Source organism: Lepidochelys kempii, chromosome 4 (assembly GCF_965140285.1).
Source record: "Lepidochelys kempii isolate rLepKem1 chromosome 4, rLepKem1.hap1, whole genome shotgun sequence".
Classification (NCBI taxonomy): domain Eukaryota; kingdom Metazoa; phylum Chordata; order Testudines; family Cheloniidae; genus Lepidochelys; species Lepidochelys kempii.
The window spans coordinates 5,244,158-5,263,097 of record NC_136383.1 but is presented as its reverse complement, the minus strand read 5'-3'; the positions used below and the strand labels follow the sequence as shown (position 1 = coordinate 5,263,097).

Here is an 18,940-nt window from a genome sequence, read left to right as displayed (position 1 = left end):
CCTAGGGAGGTGGTGGAATCTCCTTCCTTTGAGGTTTTTAAGGTCAGGCTTGACAAAGGCCTGGCTGGGATGATTTACTTGGGGATTGGTCCTGCTTTGAGCAGGGGCTTGGACTAGATGACCTCCAGAGGTCCCTTCCAACCCTGATATTCTATGATTCTATTATCCTGATCCTGCTCCCATAGAAGTTAATGCAGAACCCATTAACTTCAGTAGTGTCGGGTCAAGTTCATAGACGTGTGGTTGGGATTTTGGAAAGTGCCCAGGACAGACAGGTGCAAAGCTGCCACTGAAAATCTCTGTAGCCCAGGTGCCTTTGAAAATATCAGTAACCTTGCAGTCATTCCTGACAGTGACTAATGCAGAGACCAAGAAAATTGTCCCATTTCTTTGTGCTCCCCTCAATGAATCCACCTCTTGTCTCTTGTTGTATGCTTAGATTGTAAACTGCTTGGAGCAGGAACCATCTGTTTGTTCTGAATTTATACAGCACCTAACACAATGGGAGTCCCGGTCTGTAACTCCTAGGCACTGCCAGAATACATATCTTAACAACAACAACAAATGACAGAGGAGAAATCTTTTCCAAACAGGGCAAACACATTGTTCCCTGGCTTTGTCCTGGGATTACAATCAATCAATCCATCCGTCCATCCAAATATAATTCTTCCTTTTCATAAACTACAAATTGATATTAAAATACATTACTGTCAACAGGCAACTAGTCAACTAGTTAGGAGCTTTACAGTAATTATGCATTATTAAAAGATTGTTTTTACATATCCTGTTGATTTCCTTTGTGACAGTTGCTTTGTTCTGTAAAATTGCATTTTGCTTGTGTGTTTATTTTTATCTTCTCGCCTTTTAGAAATGTCTAGTGAGAGTTTCTGGATAAGTGACAGTCATTCAGTTTTAAATCTAGCAGTCTGCATATATATTGGTGCCATAGAAGTCTTGCTATCACTCCACCAAAGCTTTAAACTCTGCATTTTGAAAACAAATGTCTTTTCTACACTCAGAATCCCTGACTTTAACTGGGAATTGACACTGGAAAACACTGATGGCTGTAAAATCCATTCACCCCGGTCCTGATACAGCGCAGTCTGCGAGCAGATTGTGTGTCTTACAGTACCACAACATTTCAACCTTGACCTTAGAAAACTGGTGGCTTTCCTACAATTCTCAGCTCTTTAAACATATACTTTAGCCTCTTGAGAGAAGGCCATCAGCTGAAAAAACTGAAAAAACCAAACACAACTACTAAGGGATGCATCCTTCCTATCTTCCCATCAGTGAATGATGAAACCTTGGTCCAAACCAAAGTGGTGAGTGTCAGAGGGGCTCTACGGGAAAGAGGTCTGAATTCCTCTTTTGACCCTTCCAATTCTACAGGACATTTCAAACTGGCCTCTATTACAGAAGAGCGTATGTTTAAGGTAGACCTGAAAACATCATGCAGATAGCTTCCTATTGTGTTTCAGTCCTAACTTCCTGGGAGTTTTGCATGAGTGTGGACATTGGAACTGGGGCATTAATATACTGCTCTTGTTATGACCCTGCTGGTTAGAAAATATATAAACACAGAACTTTGACTTTTCTAACACACTTTCATGTTATTAGCAATTACATTCCTTGGCTGAACGTGGATTACATCATGCAACTCACATCACAGTATTAACCAATCAGGAACTAGCAATAGTACTGGACACAATGGGAGCAACAAGGCAAACACAACCTAGGATAGCTTCAACAGGTCCTGACACCCCTATAATGCAAGATGATTCCACCAGTCCCCCAGTGTAATGGCCATCTCCAAACGCCACACAAGCCAATGGAAAGATTCCCACAGATTGTTTAATTACAATTTGTTTTGGTTCTTGTTACGTTATTCTAGAGGTCCAAGTACCTTCCCCCAGGGACAAACCCAGAGAACATTTCCCAGTTTGGGCTCAGTCATTACTCAGCTAAATATGCTCAGTGGCTTCAATGGCAGCAGATCAGGCCCCCGCTCAGGCCGGAGGCCCACAGTCAGTACAGCACTTGCTTAACATTAAGGACTGAGCCAGGACTACAGACTCGGCCCTCAGTGCCATGTTCATATATGTAGCTTACCAGCTTTTACAGGGTAAATTTAACTCCCTGTGTCCTGAACAACAAAACCAAGTTCAGCTACAGAAAATTTTATTCTCTAGTTCCAGACAACTCACTGCAAACAAAGACTGATTCACCAAAGTCCACTCATGGACACGTCTGGCCATAGGGACTTTGTGTGTAAGAACACTAGCACACACACACGCAATCTCTCTCTCTGCTCCCCTCCCCACTGAGAGCCAGATTGTGTCTGGCCTCTGTGCTTGGCATGGGCCAGGGTGTCGATGGGCACAAGGAACTCCTAGCCCACCTCTGTGCAGGGGACAGTTGCACTCCTGGGGCTCAGGGAAGTACAGGGAGTGCACCCCAAAGGCACACACCACCCCAGGGTAAGTGAGGAGGAGGCATGGTGTGTTCTTGCCTTACCCTCCTGCACCAGCTGGCAGAGCTTTCCTGCTGCAGTCAGGGGAGTGTGCCGCCCCATCCTGGTTGGTGGTGCCGCATGCATATTCTTCTACACTTGCTGGAACGATTGTACCTGCTGAGCGAGGACCTTTCCCAGGGCTTCCCGTGAGCCTCCGCAGTGCCTACTCAGGGCTGTGACTACACACCACAATCTAGCCTTGCCCACTGCTCCTATGTACATCATCACCACTTTACACCACCACAGATGCATGATGATTAATATCAGGGCAACCTCACTGTATATGGCTTTAGAAATCTTTGTGCAACCCTGGTTATCATACCTGTGGCTCTACAGGGGGCATACAGTGTACTGCACAACACACAACTAAACCTTCACTGCCCTCCTGTTGCATGCAATCCAACTGCTGACTTGATCAGCCAGAAAAGGTGTCCATGCAGACACTGCCATCCTTGTTCGAAGAGACACAGCCCTCTCGGACAAAACGACCGTGCTGTAAAACGATCAGGTGCTTTCTTTAAGCTGCTCAAAACCAGGTCCAGATTCCTCTGGCCACCAGCAGCAGAATCAGCTGCCTGCAGGGCTGCTTCGGATGAAAACCAAATTAAACGGGAAACAGCTGATCGGTTTGTCTTGCAGCAATATTTATTTTAAGTAAATGGCAAGACAAGGGAGGATAATGAATCTCTCGGCTTTCTTGTGCCCGCTGGCTCAAAGAGGAAAGTACACCGCAGCAATGTGGTGACTAATCAGCTTTACAACGTTGTTCAATTATGGTCGGCTGCTCCAACAGCACTTGCCCTTGTTTCTTTGTTTATTAATCGTGAATTTAGAGCATGGTAGTAGCACAGCAGATTTGGGAGACAACATTCTCTCTTCCTCCAGGGATCACCGTCAGCAGAGACGGCAGCGAGGTGAGTTTCTCTGCTCTGTTGGAGGCAGCACAGTCCACTGGCCTGCGATTCAGGAAGCCTGGGTTTTATTCTTGGCTGTGCCTTTGGGAAAGTCACCTCATGTGTGTTTTCACTTCCACTTTTTGTTTGCCTTGTATGTTTCAACGATAAGCGCTTCAGGGCAGGAATGATCTTCCATCACATGTTTGTTGAGGGCCTATCACGGGGCCCTGATCTGATGGGTGCCACTCGGTGTTATTGTGAAGCACACTGGTCATAACGTATTTATTTATTAATTATTATTATTATTATTATTATTAGGAACATGCACATAAATATTAACCCATTTTTTATTTGCAGCTTGATGTTCTGTTGCAAATTGCTGGAAGAAACCACCCCTGAGTTTCACAACATCTAGCAAATACTGGTAATGGAAAAAGTTCCTTCTCCAAAGAAAACCCCCTCAACAAATGAGTATGCTTCATGGAATTCAGAGAGAAGAACAATGCTCTGTGAGTCAAACCCACAACATTTACGCTCTTCTAGTATTCACTGATTAAAGATAAATACCCTTTCCTCAGAGGTCATGTTTTCTAAACCTTTGATCTAAACCATTTTTTGTTGCTCTTCTCTGGACTTTCTCCAAGTAGTGCACAGGTTTCCTCAAGTGTTGTTCCCAGAACCAGACACAGTTACTCAGCTGAGGCCTCACCAGTGCTGAGTAGAGAGGAACAATTACCTCTTGTGTCTTATATATAACACTCCTGTTAATAAACCCCAGAATGCTATTAGCCTTTTTAGTAGCTATATCACATTGCTGACTTATATTCATTTTGTGATCCACGGTCACCCCCAGAACCTTTTCAGCAGTACTTCTGCCTAGCCAGTTATTTCCCATTGTGTAGTTAGTTGTGCATTTGCTTTTTTCTTCCTAAGGGAATTGCTTTGCACTTGTCTTTATTGAATTTCATCTCTTGCTTATGAATTTCCTATTATGTGTTATTTCCAATTATCATTTATATTGCTCTGAAAAACTCAGTGGAAAAATAAATCTTTTCTTAAAACAAAACACATCAGTATTGGCAAGCCCCCCAAACAAAATGAGCAAAAGCTACAACTGTTGAGTCAACAGTGTGCCCTTGTTTGAGTCAACAGTGTGCCCTTGTTGCCAAGAAGGCCAATGGCATTTTGGGGTGTATAAGTAGGGGCACTGCCAGCAGATCGAGGGACGTGATTGTTCCCCTCTATTCGACATTGGTGAGGCCTCATCTGGAGTACTGTGTCCAGTTTTGGGCCCCACACTACAAGAAGGATGTGGAAAAATTGGAGAGAGTCCAGCGAAGGGCAACAAAAATGATTAGGGGACTGGAACACATGACTTATGAGGAGAGGCTGAGGGAACTGGGATTGTTTAGTCTGCGGAAGAGAAGAATGAGGAGGAATTTGATAGCTGCTTTTAACTACCTGAAAGGTGGATCCAAAGAGGATGGATCTAGACTATTCTCAGTGATAGCAGATGACAGGACAAGGAATAATGGTCTCAAGTTGCAGTGGGGGAGGTTTAGGTTGGATATTAGGAAAAACTTTTTCCCTTGGAAGGTGGTGAAACATTGGAATGTGTTACCTAGGGAGGTGGTGGAATCCCCTTCCTGAGAAGTTTTTAAGGTCAGGCTTGACAAAGCCTTGGCTGGGATGATTTAGTTGGAATTGGTCCTGCTCTGGGCAGGGGGTTGGACTAGCTGGCCTCCAGAGGTCCCTTCCAACTCTGTTATTCTACGATTCTATGATTCTATGATCAATGACACTGCCAGAAACTTCTGCTGGAAGTTGTGTGATCATTGCCTCTGGGCATAAAGAGTGCCATCAGTGGAGGAGTACTCCCATTAACTGTAAATGTATGTTGTGCTGCTTGAAGAGACTTCATAGATTGGGGGGGGGGGGGGGGCAAACTGAAAGCTTGGATCTGGGTGCACAAGGAGACATGGGACTGGAAAGGTTAATGCACTGAAATAGACCAGCACAGCAAATGTCTGGCCCCTTTGGAATATCAAATGACGAGAACACTGTAATCTGTATAAAAGGGTCACAAGTCAAACTGAAGCAGTCATCAGCCTATGCTGGGACAGTAGATCTAAAATAGACAAGCATATTATTCTTTTAGCGATTGTTAAACAAGAAAAATGTCATTCTAGTTAAACAATGTTATTAAATTCTGTTTCTTAGGGGGGAGCTGCCTTCAAATGTATCCAATAAGGCTCTTCACTATCACACAACTCCTTTCCTCGTAAATTACTCTTTTAAATCCAGATTAAAACTTTTCTTTAGTCGAAGTTTTACACTAGAGACAATGTCACAAAGGGAGGCCAGACTGATCTCCAAGGCTGTCAATGCACTGTAATATGCGGTAAAATGGCATAACATGCACTTCACTTGAGTTTGGTTGAAGAGTGATTTTCTAAAAAATGCTTAAAATGTAGAAGCTAATTTCTCCCATCACCCTCTACACCTATCTGAAAAGTGCGTCTATGAATGAAGCACTGGTCTTCATTTAGTGCTATAGTAGGTGACTGGTGATTGATGGCATCAACGTTGATCTGAAGTTTGGGTCTAGGGAAAGCGTGTTCTTTCTCGAGGGAAAAACAAATGGAGAACATATCCTGATATTAAAGTGTGATTTTCCTATGGGCCTAATGGGCCCTTAATGACTAAAACTAACATGCTCATATTTAGTCTGGGCACCAAAATCTATAATTTAGGTATTGAAATAGAAGTGGCCTAGATATCAGATGTGCTGAGAGATCCAAGCTCACATTAAACTCAATGGGAGGGCTGAGATGCAATCAGGACACTTGCTGAGGCCCTTAATATGGATTTAAGGGCCTAGCTCTAGGCACCTCAGTTTCATAAGCTTGGCCTTGCACTACAGATAATCTTTTAATGGGAGATCACTAAAAAGTTGGAGACCTAATGCAAGAGAAGGAGGCTATAAATTGGAGACGGTGTTTTTTGCTTTTCACATGCAAAGGAATGTTCTAAGGTCAGCAGGCATTTGTGGGGCTAAAATGAAAGGAATTCACTAGGAAGAAGAAAATAACATATGATCATTTCATCTAATAAGATCTTCCATGTGGAATAGCTTTCTGAGGATTGCCTTTATGAATCACCTATATTTGCTGTTCTTCTGTTTGGGAACTGAGAGTATACAAACAGCAGATAGCTACTCACTTTGGGGAAGTAAGCAAAGCTGCAGAGAGAGAGAAAAATGCTCACATGCAACATGTGTTTCTCTGACAGATTTTCTGTATCCTTCAAGGGGACTCCCAGGGAATTGGAGACGTGCATTCTTCCAACTGTCCAAATAAAAGCAACATCTCCCAGTAGCATCTATGGCAGTTTGTCTTGAGACTTTTCCCAGTGTCAACAGATTTAAGGGCCAACTCCAACCAAAATCCCAGATAATCACACAGCAAGCTCTAAGAATATTTCAGTTTTGCTATAATTACTTGTGGACCTTTCTCCATATGGTATAGTTTAGTTAGAGTTATTTAGGCTATGTGTAACGCCAACAGCTAGGTCTGAGATTCCCAGCTCCCGTGGACTCGTGTTAACTCTCACCTGAGCTAGTGCGCTAAAATGAAGAGCATAGCAGCAGTAGCATGGGCAGTGGCAGCCCGGGTTAGTACAAATCTGCCTAAACCCTGCGGGTACGTACTCAGGGGGGCTAGGCCCTGCTGCCGCCCCTGACTACTGTGACTACACTGCTGTTTTTAGCGTGCTAGCTCTCATGACAAACAACAGGTCTACAGGAGCTGGAGATTACCCCTCTATCCTGCGTGTAGACGTTGCCCTGCTCACAGAAGTATGCACTCATGTTCCTTGTCCATATTTATGCAGATAAGGTTAGACTCCAAAGATAAACTAAAGTCTGTTTCTTTGATCCTGCTCTCTCCTAACAATAGGCTCAGCACAGTAGAAACACGCAGGGTATTTTCTCTCTTCCTGACACAAATCAAGTGCAGGTTGCTCAAGCTGTGAAATATATTAAGTTCACAGAGTTTTAACAAAGGTTACCAAACCACAAAATCCTGCTGCGAATCAAACTACTTTCAGATGTCCTTTTAATTATATTAAATGAAAGTTTGGGCTGCTTTGATGCTTATGGGCAAACATCTAGATCTCTTGAAAAGCTGCTAAAAGTACTCCCTGTTGCTATAGTTAATATACTACATTGTATGCACCCTGCTAGCCAATTTATTCCAGCCACTTTAACAAGGATACCCAACCTGACAGGCCACACAGAACAGCATCAGGAGTCAAGCAAAGCACAAATCATTAGAGGACTCCAAAAGTTGTTTAACACACACTCACCACAGAGCTCTTTGTCATACAGCCAATTAAGTGACCAAATAAGGAACTTGAGAATCTTCATTAATTTGTTTCTCACTCTATAAATGGAGGTTAAAATCTCTCTTGTCACGTGCACTGCAAGTACACAAGTAAATGTGGCATAATTCAATTTACACTCTGTCCTGAAGGTGCAAGATTCTTCTTTGGTTTAGACACAAGCAGGCATCAATAAGAAGTGGGACAGGAAGGATTACGCCACTTTAGATATCAACAGACTCAGTCCCAGATGTATCTTTTATCTGCCAAGAGATATTAGGTTTTCAAAAAAGACCTCTTCCTTTAATCAGTCGTGAACTTAATGCCTTGGATCCGCTGAGAAATGTCGATCATTTTTGCTTACTGCAATGATTCAGACTGCCCATATCTTCAGGGAGAAACACGTGAGAGTGATACCTGAGGATCAGAACTAACGGGACCGCTTTGATCAAAACAATAGCAATCTCCACAGACTGGAGATGTCAAGAACTGAAAGAACACAGGCCAGTATCGTAGCAATGAAGTTATTCGCTTCATGGAAGATCCTGTGTTCTTTACTGCATGGGTAGTACCTTCAGAACACTTTCACTATTGTCGCCGGTAAGGTAAAGGTAAAAGCCTCATCCAGCTTCTAACAGGCGAGAAAATGGCACTTGCAGGAGTGAAAAGCAGATATAGTTTTGGGGTGTGGCAACAGTATGGTTCTGACTTAGAATAAGAGAAGGAGGCTCTTCCAGGCATGCTGAGAGTATGTCTGCACAGCAGATAGGAGGCGTAAATCCCAGCTCAGGTAGACACAAATGTTAGCGCTGCTCAAACTGGTGCCCAAAAACACCTGTGTGGCTATAGTGGCACAGACTAGTGGCCAGAGTACAATCCTGGCCAAGCCCCGGGTACAGCCTTGGGTGGCTAGCCGGAAGTGCTGCCCATGCTCTTAGACTGAGCAGAGCCAACGGGCGTACATCTACCTGAGTTGAGAATGCCACCTCCGCACTGCTCTGCAGATGGACCCTAAGTAAAGAGTGGAGTGCTGGCCAAATTCTCGTAATCTGCGGAAGGAAAATGTCTCAGCTAGAACTGGACAAATACTGAGAAGGCTTGTTTTTCCCACCCAGATTAAAACCATTTGCTTTGGCTATTGTGTTCACATTCTATAAATGTTAAAGAATTAGGATTCACTGGCAAAAACACTTGCGGGAGGCTAAGGTGACACTCTCTCCTTTGAGCATTTGCCCTCCTTGTGGTTAATTTTATACATGAAGGGATCAGTGCGTGGCAAGACAGGGAGTCAGGGCAATGCACACTGTTCACCAGAGCCCTGGCACAAACTGCACAAGCAAGACAAGGATCCGATCTCACCCCTTGTAATGAGGCCCACACTTGCAGTAGAATCCCTGACTACTCACCCACAATATGGAGCAAGCGGTGCCAAGTGCCCCCTGAGTCCCTTGTGCATATTGTCAGTAGCCATGCGGGGGGAGGTGAGAACAGCCCAAGCAGAGCCAGGACTCTGCCTCCTGCACAGGTAGGCAGGGCAGGGCAGTGGCTGGCAGCAATTGGGAAGCAATCTGCCCCAGGGATAGGGCTGAGCAAGACCACGTACACCCTGGAGCAAAAGGGGGATGAATCAGAGACCCCATTGAAACTCTCAGAGTCACAATCCGGTTCCTGCTCTGTTCCGGGGGCGGCGCACCTACAGAGTCTGTTCCTTGGCATATGCAGCCAGGTTACCATTGAGCCCTGATTTTAAACTCTGCACACACTCAATAAAGCTTGCAGGAGACAAACTGTTTTTCAATGTACCTGAACTGCTTATATAGCCCCCTTTACTGTAGTAACTGAATAACTGTAACCTTTAGTGTATTTATGCTCCCCACGCCCACGAGAGACAGGCATGATCAGAATCACTCCCTGTTGTATACATGGGGAATGCAGGCACACAGAGGGTAAGGCCCAGATCCTCTGAGGTATCGAGATGCCTAATGTCCATTGATCTTCCTCGTGTGGATGCTCTCATTCAGAATTAAAGTAACATTAATTCAATTTAGTTGAATTCACCTTGGAGGTCAATCCTTAACTTTTAAACACGCGAGGAGCCCCACTGACTTAAAGGGAAATACTCACATGCTTAAAGTTAAGCATCTGCTTAAGTCTTTGCAGGATACGGGCCTTATTTTGCAACCTCCACTTTTTTTTAAAAGTATGTTAAATCCACTATGCATTATTGGCCACAGGAAAAAATAAAAGCAAATATAAGAGCTTGCTTTTTCTTTTTTACACAGCAAAATCTCGAAGACAGCAAAGAAGAAGAAGAAAACTGTGTTTGGCTACTCTCGCTGAAGAGTACCTAAGAGTACTCAGCCTGAGAAATGGGAAACATTTACTTATCTTTACTGATGAAAGCAAATCAGTGTACCGGTACAGTTAGCTGGGGTAAGGCTAGATACATCTCCCACACACCTCAGGATATCCACACCCAAAGGGATCAGACCGGGTAATGAAGAGGAATGCAATTTTATACACTTTTTACAGTCATAGAAATCCAAGCACTCTCACCCCAAGTGCTCAAGGATGCATTGGCAAAGTAAAGCATATCATAGCATAAAAGGTCATGTTTTGTAGGTGCAAAAACTAGAAATGTACAGATGTGCAGAGGAGACCTTAAACATAAATGTGGGTTTTGTTTTACTGTCTCTGTGAGCATTATATACATATAAATAATGGCAAATCCTGCATTACTGCAACATTAAGATTGCAAAATTAAATGCACAAAAATCAGGAGATTAAAAATAAAATGTTCCTTATTGCAAAGTTAACTCATTCACATTGCATGTACTGCTTTATAAGATTCACTGGATCTATAGTCAAGGTGACAGGACAAATTGTACTATCATCCCGATCCTGCAAGGACTGTGAGTAATAATAATATCTAGTGCTTTTCATCAGTAGATCTCAAAGCTCTTTACATCCCCATTTTACAGATGGAGAAACTGAGGAACATACAACGGGCATGACTTACCCAATGTCTCCCAGCAGGCTCGTGGTAGAGCCAGGAATGGAAGCCCAGTCCAGTACTCTATCCACCAATCACTAAGACAACTAGCAGTGCATAAAGTTAAACTGTCTTGTAAGTCTTTGCAGAATCAGGGCCACAGATTGCAACTGGTCATCACTTTATGACAAATGTCCCCTTTCATCTGAAGTTTTCCATGGTTGGTCTCAGCCACCAGGTGGATTTGGGGGGAAAGTTTGAAGAAAACCCTTTTCTTATTTCTGAGTTATCTGAGGAGCGTAAAATGTAACTGTTCCACTTTAAATGAGAATTCTGAAGATTGGGGGGGGGGGGAGGCGTTGTGTATGGAAACTCCAGATTAGCTGAACTCCCAAGGCACAATTTGGCATATTCTCTGTGCAGAGTCCTACTAAACTCCATGGATGCTCTACATGAGGAGGATTTACAGAGATGGGTTCCACAAAATTGAAACTTCACCTATGGCAAATCCTCCATGACAAATAGGTGCTGTGGGAGTTGGAAAAAAATATTTTTTAAAATTAAGAAAGGATAGACTCATAGAAGTGTAGGACTGAAAGGGACCTCGAGAGGTCATCTTGTCTCAGTCCCTGCACTCAAGGCAGGGCTAACTATTCTAAGTATTATCTAGACCATGCCTGACAAAGGTTTGTCTAACTTGCTCTGAAAAATCTCCCCATGACAAAGATTCTACAACCTCCATACGCAATTTATTCCAGTGCTTAACTACCCTGACAGAAGTTTTTCCTAATGGCCAACCTAAACCACCCTTGCTGCAATTTAAGCCCATTGCTTCCTGTCCTATACAACTTTTCTCCCTCCCCTTTGTAACAACCTTTTATGTACTTGAAAACTTTTTCAGGTCCACTCTGTCTTCTCTTCTCCAGACTAAACAAACCCAATTTTTTAATCTTTACTCATAGGTCACGTTTTCTAGACCTTTTATAATTGTTGTTGCCCTCCTCTGGGCTCTCTCCAATTTGTCCACATCTTTCCTGAAACATGGAGCCCAGAACTGGACACAGAACTCCAAGTGAAGCCTAATCAGCCTGGAATACAGCGGAAGAATTACTTCTCGTGTCTTGGTTACAACTCTCCTGCTAATACATCCCAGAATTATGTTTGCTTTTTTGCAACAGTGTTGCACTGCTGACTCATATTTAGCTTGTGAACCTCATTAAGGAATAATACCAGTGGGTGTAGCTCCTCCCCCATGGTATAGCTTCAACCCTCCCCCTTTTTCTCTTCTGCGTGTTTGCTCTTACCAATATTTGGAGCAGCTTGATTTAAGCAGGCACATTGCATGGTGGGAGAAGCTTCTGAATTGCCTGCTGCACTAGACAGCTGTACTCTATTTCAGGGCACACCACCTCACCTGCGCCATCTGCTTTGGTCAGTTGCCAGGCAGGGAGCTGGGTTTGGAGGAGTCTTGGAGAGATAGGAGGTGGGGATGTGGCTTAGTTATAAACTTTTGGTAATTATTAGTCAATCTTAACCCTTTCTTTCCTCAGCTCCCATCTTCCTGTTCTCAGTAAATCACCCTCCCTTATACTGTTACTTTGGGTACGCCATTCCTTTGCTGGGGTTAAGTTTATTGAATTTTATGGTCCTGGGAACTGGACTATACATTCCTTGCCAGCTTGTAGCATTAGCATTGATTTTCTCAAGGGAGACCACCCCTGGGGATCTGGCCCAGGGAGGAATCCCCTGAGTGGAGGCACCAGGAGCCAGAAATGAACACAAGTCCCAAACCACGAGAGGAGAAGCTGCTCCAAGTATTGGTGAAAGCAAATGCCCAGAAGAGAAAAAGAGGGTGGGCTTAAGCCACACGAAGGGGGACAGGCTACCCTCACATGGGATTATTCCTTAATGAGGATAAGCTGCATGTGACATTCAGTTGTTTTTGAGTGCACGATGTGCAGAGAAGCTTTACCTTCCTTTTCTAAAGTGAAAATACGTGTGCACAGGCAGAACAGATGCAGCCAAAACAGGGACTGCTCCACGTGGAGGAGGGGCTAAAATGGGACCCAGTGCAGCCACCCCTCTCCCAAATCCCACCCCAACCCAGATCTGTGCAAGGTAGACTCCTCACCTGAACTCTGGGGGCACCAGGTGGTGCTTCCCCGCCACCTCTCCATGTGGCCTAAGGAGGAGAACATCAGAGAGGAACTGACTGGAAATTCCAGCCAGTAGGGGCAGGAACAGCCAAAGCAGAGACCTCAGGATGCTCAGAGAACTTCCTAGGGTTCTGATGGGTGATTAGCCTGTGCTGATTGTCTGTTTGCTCCAACCCTCCCATGCCCTCCCAGTGTTCACCATGGCTTCACGTCACACCTGCCCCTCGTACTGTCTTCTCTCCTGCCTGCCATGTGCCCCTACCCCCTTGCCTTTGCATTTAGCTGATGCCCTCCTAATTAAAACCAAGCTCCCCCACCCCGAAAAGTGGAACCAACATGCCAATTGCCATCATCTCTTTATTCATGCTGCTGGTGTACTCCACCCCTACCCTTACTTTGTGTCTCTTGTCTATGTATATCGTAAGCTGTTCAGGGAAGGGACAATCACCTACCCTGAGTTTGTGCAGCACCTTGCACAGTGGGGCACCAGTCTTGGCTGGCCCTTAGGTACTATAGTAATAAACATGATTAATAAATAATAACAATATTAATAGTAATATATACAAAAAACTGCCTTCCCCATTTGGATAACTCAAAAAATGGCTAAAAGAATTTTCTCCAATCTTTCCCCCAATTTTCTAGTGAGTTTCTGCCCCAACCATTCCTGGAAGTTGTAAGCAATGGATTGTAACGTTATCCTGTAGCCCACAAAGGCTAGAGTGATCAGATACACAGACACAAGAACAGCACCAGACATTCAGTCAAACAACTTAACAGATTTATAAAAACACTAGAAATACCTGGACATAGGCCCTGCAAGAGCGCTCCCTTTTCTGAAGCTGAATCCATAAAGACAGCAGATTAAAGACGGAATAGAAAAAACAAGTTAGTGACAGAAGAAAACAAGGGAAAAAAATAAAGAAAACATCTACACAAAAACTATCATTTCTCTGTTGATGAGTTTCTAGGAGAACATGCAAGCTAAGCAGCAGTGGAATGCTGTTAAGTACTGACTCTAAAGACAGTTGGTTAGTTCTTTTCAGGAAAGCACAGGCTGGAAACTCTGCCACAGCAGCTGTTAGTTAGGGCCGCAGACCTTGAGGCAAACTGTAACTATTCTGTAAGCTAAATTTACCTTGCAAATTTGAAATCATACATTGCACATCATGTCAGACAATGCCAGAGATTTCGAGCCTTATTCTTGTTTGCACAAGGCTCCTTTACGTTGCTCTGACAGTGTAAAGGGCCCTTAAAGAGGTGTCAATTACAGTTAAATGAGAATCAGGCTGAATGTTTCAGGCTATTTTATCTTTGGGCTTGCCTACACAGTGCTGGGTGTTGTGAGCTAACTGGGCCATGAAGCTGCTGCTGGCACAAGCTAAAATCTCCCTGGTGTATGTTCACATCGTTAACGTTTTAACAAATGAAAAAGATGCCCCACCATCACCCCACTCCATTTCAATTCATTTTACTTCAACTTGTATGAAAAAAATAAGAGCCCAGGTGACTGGTTTCAGGCCAAGTATTGAGCGAAGTCCTTTCGGTGGACTTGAACGTTTCTCCTAAAGATTAGATGAATATTTGATGGTCGGTGCTTGCTTTCTTTTGCTCTCTCTGACAAAACAGAACAAAACACAAACTCTTTGCTAATTACTTTTTCTTTTCTTTTCAGCGCATTTTTCTTGATCAGCAAAGGGGATAATGGTGCAGTGACTCTGCTGCCTATTGTTTGCCCAATACTACTTCCAGCACTAATCCATGCATTCTTAAATGAACACAGAGCAAAAGAAGTAAGTGGGGAATGAGAGCAAGTAAATTACTGAGCCTGTCATTTGGATCACTGACTCGTATCACTGATTTGCAGGACTCCACACACTCCAGAATTTTAATGTGCAGCACAATTGATTTGTACTAGTTGACTGTGGAAACCTGGGGGGAGGGGGGGGACTGCTAGAGGGGATCACAGGGAGGTAAAGCAGAGTGAGAAACACACTGTCTTGATATGTTCTTTTCCCCTCTCGCTACAAGAAAATTTTCATAGAAATGGAGAAATGTCAGAAGGTGAAATAGACAAGGATTAAAAACATACGCTTTGCAAAGCAAAGGTGACTGGATGCTGTATGTAGCTAAGCAATATTCAAAGTAGCAAGCAAATTAGAATCATGTAACCAGTTAGTATGTGACAGTAATTGCCAGTTTTACACAATGTTGTCAGATATCAACATAATTTCATATCTAAAAGCTTTGCAGTAGGTCTGTAAGACACATTGTTGTGTCCCTGTAACAGTTAATGCCTGCACTGTTATAGGAGAGCGGGAAACAACATTAATTAATAGCATCAAGTTAACCCAGCTGACAGCACATGCAAAGCACAGGATGCACAGGTCTTTAACTCCTAGAGTTGTTTTTTGTTTTAAATATAACAATCCAAAAGATCCTTTGTGCTTAAAACAGCATAAATCAACAATAATAATGTACATCAAAGAGATAACTTTGCTTTTCATAGAATTATGTGGTTTTGCATCCCAAAATACAGTAAACACAGAAAATATCTGGTGTATCTGTGATTCCAACACCCCTCCCACCCCCCCGCACACACACACTCAATCTAACCTTGGAACCAAGTTCTGCTCTTAGTTACACAGATGCCTCTGCCATTAAAGCCAATGGTGTAACTCAGAGCCGAATTTGGGACCTTGTTTTACTAATACGGTCTACATAACTGTGTATGTCAAACTGGGGGATCTATTCTTTATCTTAAGAGCCACTGCAAGGTCTATATGAACCACCACTTTAATTCCATATAGGTCCTATTTTGTGGGCTTAACTGATACTTAAGTGATGTGTAAGCCCTGGGGTGACACTTTAAACAGGAGTGGATTTCACCTTAAAGGAGCACATTTATTTGTATGAACTCCACAGCTAAGAATTCAACTATCAACCGCTTTCTGATTTTTAACATTTAAATTGCCATCTACACCCAGCTCCCAAGATAACAATAATTTTCCATCTAGACATCACAGGAACTATACAGTAATCATATGATACTAAAGGTAGCCCTGGAAAAAGTTATACATAAAAAGAACTGTCCAATGTTAAGTTACCTTGCCAGGTTGTGCTATTTAAAATAAAAGTGTTTTACTAATTAACATTCACTTTGCCATTTCAAATACCTTTCCCCTCCTCCCATCAATGTAAATTCATTGGCTAGGATTTTTATAAACCCAGATCCCTCATTTTGTGGTTTAGAGTGCGAGGGTCGTTTCACAAGTAGATTCAGCAACAGACTCACTGGGCAAAATTCCACTACCAGTCACATAGGTGTAAATCCAGACTATTTCCAATTGCCTCAACAGAGTTTCTCTCGAGCTGCACTCAAGCATTCCAGTGTAGACATTTTCCAACACTACCAGCAAGCTAGGCATTAACAACTGTTCCACGACTCAACAGACTAAAAATACATTGCAAATTAAAAGAGCCATGTGCTCCCATCTACTTAGAAAGAATCACATCCCAACACTGGCAATAGTGAGGCCTTCTAACAGCTCTCTAGACAAAGCACAACTGTTCCTTATCCTCCTCACCCTTCCCAAGGCCTTTGCTTCTTACCTTGTTTAAACTGCGCGCAGCACTGTCTTTCCCACCTGGAGTCAGGTTTCGGAGCTGCACATCCAGCAAGCCCACCAGTTGGTCCATGGCTCGGACTGAATATGTGATGTCTCCGGCGTTCAAGTGATTTTTCGTCTGCTCTGCAAGCTCTCTGGCAATGTTGGCAGCTGTCTCCCCGGACTTCAGCTAGGAGTTAAAGGACAGGAGAAAACAGAAAGATGTTTCACTGTTCCTGGCTAAGTGGTAAAAAGCGTAGAAGGAAAAGGATCCTATTTTCTCCTATTAGATGCATACATAAGGATCATTGTACCATCAGCCTGGATCTTTGTTGTGAATGTAAATATCTTCAATTACCCCAACATTTTAATCTGATTCAGTTTGCAAGTATGCTGACCTAAATTACTCATTTTCTTGTGAAAGACACTGTGTGTCAGAGTGGGCAGAGCAGAAGAATTAAAAGGTGATGCAAACGTTTAACAATTCGATGCATTTTTTCCCTGCAGCAATGCAAGCATTTTGTATTTTATTTTAATCATTCTGCAGTCCCTCCTACGCACAGAAAGTTAAGACAGCAAAGTGTTTTGCAAAAGAAAGGTTCAAGCAGGGAATACACCACAGGAGAGTTCATCATTTAAAATCAGTGGAGCTGAATCTGATTAAACACACACTGCTTTCTTGCCAGTGTGGCGGCATTGACTTCAGTGGAGTTACTTCCCAATTTCCACCAGTGTAGTGAAAGCAGAATCAGGCCCTATAACTGCACAGTACTGGAATCTATCGGGCACGATATTTCTTTGTACTGTAAACTTGCCAGCAATTATTGTAACAAAAATAAAGATGTGGAGGTGGGAAAGTAGGAGCAGCTGCCTTAAGTGGAATTACACAATGGAATTCCTGTTTTCTTCAGCCATACGGTAACATCTCCATACCTTCCCTGGCACAATCAATGTATAAATATGCATGGGCTTATCATCAAAATAACAGCAGCTCTCAAACCCAGCAGATTACTTGATGATGAAGAAAAAGTTACATTTCAGCTACTGGTCTCCACAGCAAAACTGACTTCTCATAAAAAAGAACAAAATGAGACTGCTGTAACCCACATTAACTAGGAAACAAACAGCAATTTTCATAACTTTGATTTAATAATTAGAAGCGTATTCAGCCGTTCAAGGCACTGCTGAAAAGAAGAGCTGTTTAATATGTTGCCCACTGCTGCAATTTGGGAGCCATATTAAACAGTGGGAGTGCTTCACCTCAATCACTTTATTGTTTAATCTTAAAGCTTGAATTTAATGGCTTACTGCATCTTCTGACTGGCAGCATGAAAACACACAAAGTCAATGGGGAAAGAGTGTAAGCTTCAAACAAGGGACAAAGCTTTCCTGTGTCACCACAGAGGAGCCTCCAGTCGGGACCGGCAAATAGGCTATTTGGATTATACTGAAGTTTAGCGATTTTAATATCTGCATCATTAACAGACTCCTGAATCTCAATATCACCGAAACCAAACCTGAACCTGGCATTACCCTGGCATATTTGTTTCCTTTTTGGGCTTTCATGCTGAGCTGTTTTACCTTGCTGGCTTTGTACTTCCTTCCTCTCGGTAGGGGTGAAGGGAAAGTGCACAGAAGCAGGAATAGGCGAAGTAACAAATTCCCTCCAGGGTGAAAGGGTCACTATCAAATTATCGTCCAAGAGATAAAATCAGATATTTCTCTTGTTCCCTCATTTTGGGTGCCTATTTAAACGCTGGATTGTAGAAACATAGAAATAGCAGGGAGAGCTTCTGTATCCATGTACATCAATTAATTGGCTAATAAATGAATAACTACCACCAATTTAACAGCTACAGCTGTCTGATTTAATGAAACCAGAGTGAAGATGCTCATATACTCATCTTCAGAGAATTAAAGAGAGATATAAGCTGGTGTTCTTTCCATTATAGCGATGACAATTTATATTCAAGGATTAAATTATTTCAACCTTATTGTTCATGCATCCCGTACCACCGAGACCAGATTGTACTTTTAAAAGGTGCCTGCCACTCTCTGCGCTGATGAGCAGTCAAAGAGCTATGCATTCTACTATGGTGGCTGACCGCTTGTCCTCCTGAGATACCAACTAATAGCCTGGCAGAATGGTAACAGCTATTCCACACATTCTTCACTTTTGATCTAAAACAATTCATTTTAAACTTTTCTCTTTGATTTCCTCTAAGTCCTAAAATAACTGGTGACCTTCAATGCGTCACTGGGGCTTATAAAATTATTCTTCTGCGACCCGTTTTGCGTGTGCGCACGTGTGCGTGGAGGGAGAGTTGAGCCGAGTGGCAGAAATGCCACTGCTTTTTGCAGTTGTGTTGCTACGGCCATCATATTGTTAATGAGTG

General features: G+C 43.1%; 1 protein-coding gene across 30 annotated transcripts in view; it reads right to left on the bottom strand.

The window, feature by feature from the left end:
- ADGRL3 (adhesion G protein-coupled receptor L3) overlaps window positions 1-18,940 on the bottom strand; it is an 821,427-nt gene that overhangs the window by 162,977 nt on the left and 639,510 nt on the right. For 26 of the 30 annotated variants that reach the window (XM_073340228.2, XM_073340229.2, XM_073340198.2 and 23 more), the window contains 2 exons: window positions 16,549-16,734; window positions 13,740-13,778 (listed from right to left, as the gene is read on the bottom strand). In XM_073340228.2, coding sequence (XP_073196329.1) covers window positions 13,740-13,778; window positions 16,549-16,734 — 225 coding nt within the window. The remainder of the gene's footprint in view (window positions 1-13,739; window positions 13,779-16,548; window positions 16,735-18,940) is intronic. The other 4 variants (XM_073340208.2, XM_073340217.2, XM_073340216.2 and 1 more) reach the window with 1 other exon arrangement.